Source organism: Manacus vitellinus, unplaced genomic scaffold (genome assembly GCF_001715985.3).
Source record: "Manacus vitellinus isolate BGI_N305 unplaced genomic scaffold, ASM171598v3 scaffold_29_pilon, whole genome shotgun sequence".
Lineage (NCBI taxonomy): Eukaryota > Metazoa > Chordata > Aves > Passeriformes > Pipridae > Manacus > Manacus vitellinus.
The window spans coordinates 2564120-2577742 of record NW_021940207.1 but is presented as its reverse complement, the minus strand read 5'-3'; the positions used below and the strand labels follow the sequence as shown (position 1 = coordinate 2577742).

At 59.1% G+C, this 13623-nt stretch overlaps 1 protein-coding gene and 2 non-coding genes across 9 annotated transcripts in view; all 3 read left to right on the top strand.

The window, feature by feature from the left end:
- Positions 1-11965, top strand: part of EIF4G1 (eukaryotic translation initiation factor 4 gamma 1) — a 16139-nt gene extending 4174 nt beyond the window's left edge. For 3 of the 7 annotated variants that reach the window (XM_029960821.1, XM_029960820.1, XM_029960817.1), the window contains 27 exons: positions 112-224; positions 1263-1355; positions 1436-1502; positions 1866-2744; positions 3869-3957; positions 4166-4352; positions 4714-4847; positions 5118-5237; positions 5430-5603; positions 5683-5880; positions 6147-6293; positions 6388-6624; positions 6711-6815; positions 7214-7367; positions 7475-7572; positions 7671-7773; positions 7893-7995; positions 8621-8877; positions 8971-9086; positions 9245-9417; positions 9573-9698; positions 9782-9863; positions 10091-10189; positions 10310-10444; positions 10532-10613; positions 10693-10833; positions 10944-11965. In XM_029960821.1, coding sequence (XP_029816681.1) covers positions 112-224; positions 1263-1355; positions 1436-1502; positions 1866-2744; positions 3869-3957; positions 4166-4352; positions 4714-4847; positions 5118-5237; positions 5430-5603; positions 5683-5880; positions 6147-6293; positions 6388-6624; positions 6711-6815; positions 7214-7367; positions 7475-7572; positions 7671-7773; positions 7893-7995; positions 8621-8877; positions 8971-9086; positions 9245-9417; positions 9573-9698; positions 9782-9863; positions 10091-10189; positions 10310-10444; positions 10532-10613; positions 10693-10833; positions 10944-11125 — 4394 coding nt within the window. In that variant the 3' untranslated portion in view covers positions 11126-11965. Of the gene's footprint in view, positions 1-111; positions 225-1262; positions 1356-1435; positions 1503-1865; positions 2745-3868; positions 3958-4165; positions 4353-4713; positions 4848-5099; positions 5238-5429; positions 5604-5682; positions 5881-6146; positions 6294-6387; positions 6625-6710; positions 6816-7213; positions 7368-7474; positions 7573-7670; positions 7774-7892; positions 7996-8620; positions 8878-8970; positions 9087-9244; positions 9418-9572; positions 9699-9781; positions 9864-10090; positions 10190-10309; positions 10445-10531; positions 10614-10692; positions 10834-10943 lie in introns of all 7 variants that reach the window. The other 4 variants (XM_029960819.1, XM_029960818.1, XM_029960815.1 and 1 more) reach the window with 2 other exon arrangements.
- On the top strand, positions 4003-4079 carry LOC112841162. The gene has a single exon (XR_003212785.1). It is a non-coding gene; the product is annotated as a small nucleolar RNA SNORD66 (small nucleolar RNA).
- On the top strand, positions 5279-5354 carry LOC112841156. The gene has a single exon (XR_003212779.2). It is a non-coding gene; the product is annotated as a small nucleolar RNA SNORD66 (small nucleolar RNA).
- Positions 11966-13623: the final 1658 nt, after the last annotated feature.

The following is a 13623-nucleotide window of genomic DNA, read 5'->3' as shown; positions in this document are numbered from 1 at the left end:
AAGAGCTCCCCAGGCTCCTGGCAGACCCCTGTGTTTGGGAGATCAGAGAGGCCCCAGGACGGGCTTGGAGGGTCTGGGTTGGCTGGTCTGACACTCTCTCCTCTCCTCCAGCGGGTGCGTATTACCCGGCACAGGGGGTGCAGCAGTTCTCGGCGGGGGTCCCCACTGCCCAGGTCATTGTGAGCCAGCAGCCACCCATCCCCCCAAAACGAGAGCGCAAGACGGTAAGGAGCCATCTGCCTCTAGGCATGGGGGGGCTTGTGTGCAGGAGGGGGTACTGTGCCAGCCCCATGTGCTGGCAGTGTGTAGTATGGGATGCAGTGCAGCACGCCAGGGAAGGGGGGTGGCACAGGGCTGTGCCCGCAAAGGCTGGGGGGCTTAGTGAGGGAACTGGGGTGCACAGTGGGTGCCGGCGACCTTGGCCGTCCCGGCGGGCAGCGTTGTGCTGAGTCATGGCTCCCGGGAGGGCGGGGGTGCCGCGGCTGCCAACTGCTGTCTGCTCCCGGAGATGCCGGCGCTTGGAGGCCTCGCACGGGGCCTATTTATAGCGGGGAGCCGGGTGGCTGCCGGCATGGCCCCACGCCGGGGGGCGGGGGGTGCTGCTGGGAAGGGGAGTGCTGGCATTTCCTCATCAGAAAGGGGTTGAGATCTGCACTTGGTGTACTGGGAACAGGTCGTGTTTACAAGGTGGGGAGAGCAGGGTGCCTGCCTACACTGTGCCACCCACCATAGTCCTAGCCAGACTCACATGTCACCCCCACTCACACTGCAACAGGGTGCCCTGTAGCTCGGGCTGCACCCGTGGCAGGCACTGGGCCAGTGAGACTGTGTACTTATGGTCTGTGCCTGGGATGACATGGAACTTGCTGTGATTTCTGTGTGCTGAGGCTGGTCTCCTATGTTGTCCCTGAAGTGGAAGGAGGTCCCTGCAGTCCCTGTGCCAGCACAGTGATGCCTTGGGATCCCCTGACATCTGGAGATGGACACTGGCCTGGGGACGTGGTGCTGGCTCCAACTGCCTGGCGTGATGGCTTGCAAGGCACTGGGACAGGCCAGTGTCTGTGGGACACTGTGCCCTGTGGTGAGGGGATGTGGCACCCACTCGTCCCCAAGCTGTGCGTGGCTGGGGCAGGCACTGGACTGAATGAACCTCTCTTCTCCCTTTGGATAAGGGAGTGTTGGGCTCAGGGAAAGGGGGTGGCTCGAGTGCTGTGTCCCCACCCTGCCAACAGCTTCCCCTCTCTACCCTGACCCTTGGACAGATCCGGATACGAGACCCCAACCAAGGTGGCAAAGACATTACTGAAGAAATTATGTCTGGAGCAAGGACCTCATCCACCCCCACCCCTCCACAGGTAAGGGTACCCTCCAACTCCCTAACTGGGGCAGCAGGAAGTGCATGCAGCCTATTCAACTCCCTCTTTGCCCCCACCAGGCTGGAAGCGGTTTAGAGCCCCAGGCCAACGGAGAGACCCCCCATGTAGCAGTTATTGTCCGGCCCGGTAAGTGCCTGTGCCAGGGCTGGGTGTGCCAGCTGGCATGGCTGCTGCCAGGCTCCCTAGAGTTGGCACTGTGGGGTGTGACATGCCAGCCCTGCTCTTCCTTGGTTCTTCTGGGACTTGTGGGGTCAAATGCTTTCCCTACATACCTGAGACCTCTGTCCCCGTGTTGGGTCCAGGAGAGTTTATGTGGGATGTGTGCTCATCTCAGCAGCCCCCCTGGGCACTGGAGGACACCTGTTCTCATCACCCATTTGTGATATGGCTTGGCACATCTGTCCCTACTCCTGTAGACAGAGGGATCTGGGGAGGAGTACAGGGTGAGCAGAGGATCAGAGCCCCCCATTAATGCCACCCACCTTGCAGATGACCGCCCGAAGCCCGCGCTGGTGGTGAGCAAGCCTGTCTCCCTGGAGCCCAGCAAGTCGGCCTCCCCGTCGCCTCCCCCTCCCCTCATTCCCGAGGTGGAGCCCGTGGTGCTCTCGGCTGTGACGCTGGTGCCAATGGAGCCTCCCGTGGACACGGACACAAAAGCGGAGCAGGGCGAGGCGCCACCTGACCCGCAAAAGACGTTTAGCGCCATCACTACAGTGCCAGGGCCTGCGGAGCTGCCCCTCGTGCCCGCGCCCAACATGGACACGGTGGCTGTGGAGGAGGAGGAGGAGGAAGAGGAGGTTGTTATTCCCCTCCCGGAGCCCACCCCGCAGGAGCCTGTGCCCCCCGAGGTGCCGCCGGTGCCCGTTGTTCCCCCCATGCCAGCCGTGCCCATGGTGCCGGCTGCGCCGTCACCACCGCCCATTGTACCACAGGCCCCCGAAGCACCCGCCAAACCCGCGTCCCCCAGCCCCCCACCGCCCCGGGAAGAGCCCTGCCCTGAGCCCACTGCTGAGGCCAACGGGGTCTTGGAGGAGGTGCCCGAGCCGGTCCCTGAGGCACCTGTGTGCCAGCCGGTGCCAGTCCCTGAGCCGGTGCCCACACCCACCCTGGACTCCCCCATCGCCCAGCCCGAAGAGCTGCCCCTGCCCAATGGGGTGGAGGGCACTGGCAAAGTGGAGCCGAGTGAGGAGCAGCCCGAGTCGGATGTCAGCCCCATCTCAGAACCTGAGGAGCCGGCCCAGCCCAGCACCCCTGCCTCCCCCCAGGCAGAGGAGGAGGAGGAAGAGAGTGAAGGCCCTGGTGAGGCCCAGGAGCGAAGCTCGAGTCCGGCTCCTGCCCCTTCGCAGACCTCGGAGGCGACTGCTCGAGGTTGGCAATGCTGGGCTGGGGTGTGTGGGGCTGTGGGGTGCCCCAGTGAGGTGTTGGGTGATGGGGGCCATCACATGGGTGTGGTGCTAGGCATGGGGTATGTGGAGAGTGTTGGAGAACGGGATGGGGTTGGGGACACGAGACATGGAGGTATGGGATGCTGATGGGGACAGAGTGCCTGTGGATGGTGACATGGGGAGTACATCCACATGGAGGAGGATGGAGTGGGTATAGAGAGTGTGTGGGGTGCCATGGGGAATGGAAGTGTGTTTTATGGGATGACTTATGCAGAGCTGTAGGGTAGGTGTATCAGGGTTGTATCTGAGGACTATCCCCAGCCATTTGAGGACACAGGGAGGTGGAGGATTGGCAGGGAAGATGTGGGGCACCCTGTGTAGGGTTATGTAAGTACACAGGAGTGCCTGGGGAAAGTGGGGTGCTCTGGAGGTGTGCTGGGGTGAAGATATTTCTTTAAGCACCCTGCACAGGAATGTTGGGGTTTCAGCGGGGTGATGGGAAAGATGGGTGCACAGGATGTATTTATATGGAGTGCTCTATGCAGGGATACAGCAGGGGCTATAAGAGGGCAACCTGAGAGCAGGTGTGCTTCTGGGGAACACATCTATATGGACTGGTGTACTGGGGTGCCAGGGAGAGGAGTGTATATGGGGGCAGACGTGGTGTGTATGGGAGTGTCCACATAAAAGCTGCTCTGTGGTGGGGTGTGGGTGTCTGTAGGGATCCCTGAGGAGGACGGAGAGCACTGCGCTAGGGAAGTGGTGTGGATGGGAGGCTTTGAAAAAGGACAGGGTGAATCGGGATGCAGCATCTGGATGGGGAGAGGTGTGAGATATGTCTGTACAGGTATATTCTGGGATGCCTGCTTGGGGAGTGGGCTACCTTGGTGGGATGTGTGTAGGATTTGCAAGGCTGCAGATACCGAGGTGAGTGCACTGTGTTTGGGGGTGGAGGCTGTGCTGGGGTGGCAGGGCCACATCCCTGTGGCCCCATCATGAAGCTCACCTGGTGTTACTGGGGCTTTGATGGTGACACAGTAACTGGTGTCAGGGTACCTGGGGGATTGGGAGGGTTCCTGTCTTTCACTTCCCCATTTCTCCTCCCAGTCGCCGTGTCGGTGCCAAAGAAGAAGCGAAGGATGAAGGAGTTGAACAAGAAGGAGGCAGTAGGTGATCTGCTGGATGCCTTTAAAGAGGTGAGTATCCCAGGGGTGTCCAGGGATCACCCTGTGTTCCGTCTCCTCCTGTGATGAACTCTACTTTGTGCCATCGTGTCTGGGCCACTGATGCTCTGTGATGGTAATGAGGATCTGAGGCGGGGCCGACACCAAGGAGTGGGGTGGAGAGGGCAGGACCAGACTCCTGAGGTGACTGCTGTCCCTGTCCCTCTCCTTCCCAATGCAGTCTCAGACTGGTGACAGTGCCTCGGAGGTGGAGAACAAGCCCCCCATGTCCACCCCTGCCAGTGAAGCAGAGGACGCGGCTCCTGCCCGTCCACAGGAAGAGTCAGAGGAGACGTGGGAGGAGAAGGAGGACAAGCTGGCCCCGGAGAAGGGCAAGGCTGCCGGCCAGAAGTATGGCTACAAGGAAGGTGAGTTGTGCCTTGGCACAGGCCTCTGCTGGAAACCACCACCTCTGGATCCAGTGGTGGGGAGGGTGGGGGTGGCATGTCCTAAACCTGCCATTTTCCTCCCGTCTTGTCCTCAAGCTTGACATGGAGTGGGGGCCAGAGGCCCCAGCATGAGGGTCCTGGCAGGAGGCAGGGAGCTGGTAGCATCAGGCTTTCTAAGCAAGCAGTGTAATTTTCATGGTGTACCAGGCTGGAGCAGCTCTGTGGTTGTCTACATCCCACCTCGCTGGTCCCTGTGTGGGCCTGGATTTGCCACAACTCAGGGTGGAGGAGGATATGGGACAGACCACATCAGGGTGTCCCTCTTGTTCCCCCACTGCAGAGCAATGGAAGCCACTGAACCCTGAGGAGAAGAAGCGATATGACCGAGAGTTCCTGCTGGGCTTCCAGTTCATCTTTGCCAGCATGCAGAAACCTGAGGGGCTGCCCCAGATCACAGATGTGGTGCTGGACAAGGTCGGTGCGGCCCTGGAAATTGGGGAAGCATGGGTGGTGGAGAGGTAGGGGTCTGGCTCCTCTTTGAGCCTTGTCAAGGCAGAGCAGGGACTTACCTGCTGTGCTCAGGGTCCTGTTGTAGCACATGCAATCACCCTTGAGCCTGGGTTTTATGGGTGGAGGCACCTCTGTGGCCTTCTTTCCAGTTCCTTGTCCCGGCACTGAGGCTGGGGGATGGATCCGTCCCGCTCCTCTGCCCCCGGGCATCCTCAGCCGTGTGTACCTTCGCAGGCCAACAAGACCCCACTACGGGCACTCGACCCCATCCGCCTCAGTGGCATGAACTGCAGCCCTGACTTCACCCCCTCCTTCGCCAACCTTGGCCGGCCTGTCATGGGCAACCGGGGCCTGGTGAGTATCTCATCACTTCACTCATGCTGTCCTGCTTCACCTCTCTGTGATGATCAAGCTTTTGAGCCGCTGTGTCTGGGCCACTGATGTCCGTGATGGAGCTGAGGATCTGAGCGGGCAGATTGGGGACTCACCAGGACCCAGCCCAGCTGGTCCCAGAACAAAGAGCTGAGTTTCTTCTCCCTGTGTCAGCCCTCAGGGTTGGGTCCTCGCCGCTCCCAGCAGAGCCAGAGGAAGGAACCCCGCAAAATCATTGCTACTGTGTCTCTCAATGAGGATGTCAAGCTGAACAAGGCTGAAAAGGCCTGGAAACCCAGCAGCAAACGTGCTTCCGAGGAGGAGGATCCTGAGAACATCAAGACGCAGGTGGGAGCTGGGGCGGGTGGGCAGTGAGAGAGCAGGGAAGGAACGTGCCTGGCTCTTGCTGATCCTGTTGTCCTTGCAGGAACTGCTCCGTCGTGTCCGCAGCATCCTCAACAAGCTGACACCCCAGATGTTCCAGCAGCTGATGAAGCAGGTGATGGAGTTGTCCATCGACACGGAGGAGCGGCTCAAGGGTGTCATCGACCTCGTCTTCGAGAAAGCCATCTCGGAGCCAAACTTCTCTGTTGCCTATGCTAATATGTGCCGTTGCCTTATGGGGGTGAGCAGAAGCTGGGGGGTCTCCTGCTGAACAGGCAGAAGTTTGTTCATTTTTCTAAGCCTCAGCTGAGCTCAGCAGTTTGCAGGTCCTTCTGTGTGGGATGGGGAAATGGATGTGTGGATGGAGGACCAAGTTCAGAGTCTTAGCAGAGCATCACAAAGTTGTAGGGTGGCTTTTCCCTTGTTTGAGCAGTACCAACTTAGCTAGTCAACTTTTGGGGGAGACAGAGCTCATGCTCCTTGTCTGGGTCGTACTTCTCCCTGCAGCTTAAAGTGCCCACAACAGACAAGCCCACAGTGACTGTGAACTTCCGCAAGCTGCTGCTCAACCGCTGCCAGAAGGAGTTTGAGAAGGACAAGGATGACGACGAGATCTTTGAGAAGCGGCAGAAAGAGATGGACGATGCCAGTGCTGTGAGTTAGGGTGGGAGGCTGCAGCTGAGGGCTGATGTGGGTGTCCTTGGGGTGGCTCTGGGCACTAAACTGTCCTGCTGTGCTTTTCTTGCAGCCCGAGGAGAAGGCCCGCATGAAGGATGAGCTGGAGGAGGCGCGGGACAAGGCCCGACGACGATCTCTGGGCAACATCAAGTTCATTGGAGAGCTCTTCAAACTGAAGATGTTGACGGAGGCCATCATGCATGACTGTGTAGTGAAGCTGCTCAAAAACCATGATGAGGAGTCTCTAGAGTGCCTTTGCCGCCTACTTACGACCATTGGCAAGGACTTGGACTTTGAGAAAGCCAAGGTAGTCCCTGCCCTGCCCTGCCCTGCCTTGCCTTGCCCTGCCCTTGCCTTTGGGAAGGATATGACCCTGGCTCTGTCCCTCTATAGCCCAGGATGGACCAGTACTTCAATCAGATGGAGAAGATCATCAAAGAGAAAAAGACATCATCCCGAATCCGTTTCATGCTGCAGGATGTCATTGACCTCAGACGGGTAAGGTGCATGGAATGCTGTTGCCTGGGGACTGTCGTCTGTCCCCTGCTTGGTCCCATGGAGCTGCTGGTCTGTGTCCTCTGGGTACCAGCAATCCGTGTGTCCCTGGGAGGGGAGAGGGGTATGTAAGTTGTGGCCAGCCCCAGAGACACCATGCTAGCCCCAGCCCTTGGTTATCATGGTAGTGGTAGTGGGCACACAGTAATCGGCGGCTGTTTAATGCAGGGGGGCTCCAGAAACTGAGCCCTTTTGTGCCAAAAGCTGCCACAGCACATGGAGAATGGTGATGGCTGAGGCAGGAACCAGCCTGAGACTTTGAGGGTGGGAAGGGGGGATGTCACTGCCTCCCTTCACCAGCCACCTCAGTGCCCTCTTCCCTTCTTCCCTGCCATCTGCAGAATAGCTGGGTGCCTCGGCGAGGAGACCAGGGCCCCAAAACCATCGATCAGATCCACAAAGAAGCAGAGATGGAGGAGCATCGGGAACACATCAAAGTGCAGCAGCTCATGTCGAAGGACAAGAGGAGAGGACCCCCTGGGCCATCCTCTGGTGGTGAGTGCCTGGGCTCAGGGGCACCTGAGGCTACCAGGGGTGAGTTTCATTCACTGGGCACTGCTGGATACAGGGCTGCACCTTACAACTGTTCCTCTTGTGCCCAGGGCGCAGTAGCTTGGTCGCAGACGATGGCTGGAACACGGTGCCCATCAGCAAGGGCAATCGGCCCATCGACACCAGCCGGCTAACAAAGATCACCAAGGTGAGGCGGGAGGTGTGGTGTGGCAGCCGAGGCGACTGCCTGGCCTGGATGCTGCCTTGGTGTGGGGTTCAGGGCTGACTCTCTCTCTCCACCTGCAGCCTGGATCCATTGACTCCAACAACCAGCTCTTTGCGCCGGGTGGGCGGCTGAGCTGGGGCAAAGGCAGCAGCGGAGGGTCTGGCGCAAAGCCCGCAGATTCAGGTAGGCAGCGTGGGACTGGCTGGGTGCTGTGGGATGAGGTGGGAGAGGGCATCCTTCCCCCGGCAGTTCCTGTACCGGGGAGGTGCTAAACTCTGAGACTTCCCTCTTTTCACACCCAGCATCTGATTCAGGGCGACCAGCCACGAGCACCTTGAACCGCTTCTCAGCGCTCCAGCAGTCGATGCCTGCCGAGAGCTCGGAGTCCCGCCGTGTGGTGCAGAGGTGAGGGGCGAGCCCTGCCTTGGTGGGTGGGCATGTGGGGAAGAACCCTGAAATTGAGCTGTTGTCAGTCAGCATGTAGGCAAGTTATGGTGTCTTGACTGGAATAATCCCCTGTGGCAAGATGGGGCCTTGAGGGGGCTTGGAGTCAGTGGTGAGTCCTTGTGGCAAGGAAGGTTGACCCCACCTTGGGTTTCCTCCCTATGGTTTGGCACTTGGGAGACCACATCTGGGTACTGGGTCTGCCTGGGAGTCCTGAGACCAGATGAACATTGATGGACTGGAGGGAATCCTGTGGAGGCTGGTGTATGAGGTCCCCAGAGAGAGCTGGAGTTTGGATTTGTTCAGGAGAAGAGGAAAATGGGGTTTTCTCTGCAGTTTGCAGCAGGAGGAAGGTGTGGGCAGGACGAGGCCAGGCAGTGCTCAGCCATGGCAGTGGACAGAGTGAAAGGCAAAGGGCGTGAGTTGGAACGGGAGAAAGGGAAAAGTATTTTCCCCCAAGAAATGATCAAGTGCTAAAAGAGGTGGGGACTGGAGTGGGACAGCCTTACTTGCAGAGCTCTGCAGTATTGGGTCAGGGAGGGTGGTGACAGGCTCTTCACATTGTGTGCATCTTTCTCCCACTCAGGAGCAGCTCCAGCCGTGACAGGTCAGAGAAGGCTGGGGAGAGAGGGGACCGGGAGTCACGTTCGGAGAAGGGCAGCGACCGTCTGGAGCGTCCCGACCGGGGAGAACGGGCAGACAGGAACAGGTCTACCATCACCAAGAGGAGCTTCAGCAAAGAGACGGAGGACAGAAGTCGAGAACGGGAGAAGCAGGGCGGCCCTGAGGCTGTGCGCAAGGCTGCCAGCATGACGGAGGAACGGGACCGAAGCCGAGAGACCAGTGAGCTGGGGAGCAGCAACATCCCAGGGTCTGGCTGTGGCCTGTGGCTCTGCCTGTCCCAGGAGGTGCCTGATCCTTGATCTCTCCTTGCAGTTAAGCAAGAGCCAGCACCTCCTGCAGCATCCACCAAGCCTGCGCTGTCGGAAGAGGAGCTGGAGAAGAAATCCAAGGCGATCATAGAGGAATACCTGCACATTAATGACATGAAGGTGAGAGGATGGGGTGGCCAAACACAACACCATCTGGTCCCCCTGACATGCAATACGCTTCCCTACATGGCATGGGCAGGGTGCTGGTGGTGGCTGGATGCAGAAGAGGGGAGTCAGAGCTGGCTGTGGGGCAGTACTGACCCACCTTTTCCCTGCAGGAGGCTCTACAGTGTGTGCAGGAGCTGGGCAGCCCCTCCTCGCTCTACATCTTTGTGCAGAATGGCATTGAGTCGACACTGGAGAGGAGCACCATCTCCCGTGAGCACATGGGGGCCTTGCTGTGCCAGCTGGTGAAGGCAGGCACGCTCTCCAAGGAGCAGTACTACAAAGGGTGAGGGGCCATGGCAGCCTGGTCCTAGGCTAGTATTTGCCTGGCTTTGAAATTGGCCCTGCCTTGAACAGGGCTCAGCACTGAGAACTCCCGAGGTCCCGCCTAGCCGAGGGCACAGGGACTGCTGGATCCCAACAGCTCCCTCTGCTCTGCAGGCTGCGGGAGATCTTGGAGATTGCAGAGGACATGGAGATTGACATCCCGCACATCTGGCTGTACCTGGCTGAGCTCATCACCCCCATCCTGCAAGAGGAAGGCATCCCTATGGAGGAGTTGTTCAGGTGAGGGCTGTGTTCCTCAGCAGGGCTGGCATGGCAGGACTCCTCGTGACAGGTAGCTCAGCCAGGTTTCTTGTGCCCCACAGGGAAATCACAAAGCCCCTGGTGCCCATTGGGAAGGCCACCACGCTGCTTGTTGAGGTGCTGGGCTTGTTGTGCAAGGGCATGGTAAGTTCACGGGGCTCACGTGACTGCCGGTTGCTGCCTTGGGGACTGGCAGCCTGCCTGGGGGCCAGGTGACCATGTAGGGATTGAGCCCCCCTGCCATCAGAGGGGATGATGCGTGGCATCCCTTGCAATGTCTGGGTCATGGGGGTGGTGTGGCCAAGCTGCAGTATCTTTCTTCCTGGAGATGGGAAGGCATGGTGTGCTGATGCTTACTGTCTGTCCCACAGAGCCAGAAGACAGCAGGCAAGCTGTGGCGGGATGGGGGCCTGAGCTGGAAGGAATTCCTGCCTGAGGACCAGGATGTCAACAAATTTGTCACAGAGCAGGTGGGAGCTTGGTGGTGGTGAGGGACGGAGGTGGGCTGTCAGGGGACCCTGAAGGACCCTTCTGGGAGTGTGGTGCTCCCCTGTGATGCCTTTAACAGCTCTCTCTGCCTGCTTCCCTAGAAATTGGAGTACACGATGGGGGACAGCTCAGACACACCGAGCCGCAAGGAGCTGACCTCAGAGGAGCTGTGCAAGCAAATGGACAAACTGCTGAAGGAGAACCCGAACAACCAAAGAATACACGACTGGATTGAGGTGCGGATGTGGGTGCAGTGCTGTGTGTCTGGGGGCTCCCTCCCGGCTCCCTCTCCAGCTCACGGTCCTCTGCCCTCCCCCCTCCAGGCCAACCTGAGCGAGCAGCAGGTCTCGTCCAACACGTTTATCAGGGCCCTGATGACGTCTGTGTGCCACTCGGCCATTGTCTGTGAGTACCAGGGTGCGGCAGGAGTTGGGGGGGCTTCCCCTGTTCCCACTGCCTCCCTCTCACGCCCCATCTCCCGTAGTCGAGAACCCATACCGCGTAGACACCATGGTCATCCGCAACCAAGCCAAGCTGCTGCAGAAGTACCTACGGGATGAACAGAAGGAGCTCCAGGCGCTCTACGCCCTGCAAGCCTTGGTGGTGAAGTTGGACCAGCCTCCCAGTGAGTGTGGGATGCGGGTGGGCTGAGAAGGGGAGTGGCAGGTGTGTCCCCACCCCAGCAGGCTGGGTGGTGGCTGGAGAATGGCAGAGGTCCCCCTTTGTCCCCCCCAGACCTGCTGCGGATGTTCTTTGATGCCCTCTACGATGAGGACGTCATCAAGGAGGAGGCTTTCTACAAGTGGGAGTCCAGCAAGGACCCAGCAGAGCAGCAGGGCAAAGGGGTAGCTCTCAAATCGGTGACAGCCTTTTTCACCTGGCTCCGTGAAGCTGAGGATGAGTCGGACAACAACTGAGCAGCTGTAAGGAGGAGGAGGAGAAAGCGGGGAGAGAGAGTGGGGCACCCTGGGGAGTGACTCCATCCCCTCCCACCCATGGACTTGCTGATACCAGGGCTGAGGGACCTGCTGTGCCTCCTGCAGCCTCCTTCTCTCTTTCAGTTCTCTCCTTCCTTCCTCTGTCCTGGTTCTGTTTGTGAGGCCTGTATTAGTTTGTCATGATGATAATAAACGGATGCTGACAGAGGCGGTAGCTGCCATGGGTCCCCTTGGGGACCCTCCTTACCCCCCTCCCAGCACAGGCACACTGGGTCTCTGGGAGTGGGGCAGAGCACCCCTGGACTCATGTCATAGAGAGGGGGGATAGGATGGGGACATAACTCTCCCCTCCTCTTCCTCCTCTTTCTCCTCCCCCCTTCTTGCTGAAATATAGAGATTATATATATATGAACATATTAAATTTGGTTTGGGGACAGGAGCGTGATTTCTCCCCCTCCCCTGTCCTCTTTCTATTCCTCCATCACTGCCTGGACCTCCCCCTCTATGGTTTTTAAATTTTAAATATAAATCATTCCCCCCCAGCTCCTGCTCTGACACCTGGGGAGGGTGTTGGGAACTGGGCGGGGGGGGGGCGGCCCCTTCTCTCTGGGCCAGGCTGAGTCCCCTCCAACACCCCAAAAGCCCCCATCCTCCTCCCAAACGTTTAAGGCCACAATTGGGCAAGTGACAGGGCGGCCCCCCCATCCGCGTCCCCTGTATTTATAGAGCGCCGGATGTGATGAGCCGCATGTGTAATTATTAAAACAAGGATTCAATTACTGGTCACGTGAATTTGTAAATAATTTTTTTTTTGCCTTTTTTTTTTTTTTTTTCTTTATGGAGTATTTAATTGAAGATTTAAAGGCATCTTTTCACCTTAAAACTGGAAATAAAAGAACATTGCTAAATAATGCCCCGTGTGCCGCTGTTGCCACCCCTCCACCCCGTCCCATGTTGCTTGTGCCTGGGCTGGTGTGGGGTGCCAGCCTCAAGCATGGGCAGGGACCAGTCTCCCCTGTCACCCCAGGGCAGATGGTAGGTACCCCCCCCATTCCAGGCCTGGGAGGGTGGCAAGGGGGTTGGATATGCCTGCAGCCAGGCCCCCTGGACTCCCCTCACTGGCTCTGCCTGGCACAGGGTGTCCCGTGGTGGAGCAGGCAACCTTGCCAGCAGCTTGGCTGTGGAGCAGAGTCCTGATTGTCCTGAAGTCTCCCTTTTCCCACAGGCACAAGTGGCAGAACCTGTGTGGTCTCCTCGGGGTAGGAGATGGGAGATGTGTGCCAGATTCCCCCTACACTTTCCCATGTGGGAGGACATTTTTCTCTCAGCCCCCTCCTGCCTTGTCTTGCAGTTGGAGTGGAGATGGGGCAAAGCTGGGCCCTGCTGGAGGTACCCTGTGGGGTGTCCCTGTTGGGGACAGAGGCTGGTCTTTTCTGCCTTGGGCTGCCTCTTGCTGAGTCACCCTGGCCGTGGCCCAGAGGGTACAGAATAATTAACCAGAGGCTGTTCCCCAGATTAGAGGCTGATCTGTCTGAGCTGCAGCCCTGGCAGCACTGATGCTGGGAAGCAGTTGGCAGGGAAAGGCCTGGGGCCAGGGACTGGCCAGGAGCTCCCCCTGACTGGGAGTGAGTGAGTAAGGAGGGAGCCCTTTGAGCGATTTTGGGTAACCTGCTTGCCAAAGGGAGGGCAGCACCCTGGCAATGTCCTCCTGTGCCAGGCAAAAGGTACCGCAGCATTAATTGCCATCAGTAGGTTTCAGAATGAACACATCTTTGGCTGTAGGTTAACCCCTCAGCCTGACCCTCAGCACTGGCCTGGATCTCCTGCAGGGGACGTTTCTGTGGTGCTATCGGATGTGATGTCCCTAAGCCTGCACCCACCTGTTCCTGACCCAGGACCCCCTGCCATCGGCTGTGCTCTCTCCAGCATCAACTGCCCTTCGGGGGAGGGTAGGGGCAGGCAGGGCCACATCACCCATTCCGTGGGCAGGCCTGGGGCTGAGGGGTGCCCTGTTGCTGCAGGGCCCCAGCCCCTTGTGCCCCCCGGGGGGTGCACGGGGGCCCGGGGCCAGGCGGGGCAGCGCTGTCCGCGGTGCTGGCACGGTGCTCTCCTCGGTGCCTGGCCTTCCTCTCCTCCTCCTCAGCCCCCTCCTCTTCCTTAGTCCATCCTCCTCCTCCTCCCCGCGCCCCCCTCCTCTTCCTCCATCCCCCTCTTCCTCTTCCTTCAGCCCCCCCTCTTCCTTCATCCTCCCCGGCTGCCTTCATCCCCCCTTCTCCTCTCTCTCTCCTCATCTCCCCTTCCTCCTCTTCCTCCCGGCCTCCCTCTCCCCTGTTCTCCCCTTCCTTCCTCTCCCTCATCCTTCAGCCCCCTCCGCCTCCTCTTTCTCAGCCTTCCTCCCGCGCATCCTCCTCTTCTCTCATCCTCCTCCTCTTCCTCCTCCTCTTCCTCCCGCCTCCCCCTCTCCCTCCTCTTCCTCC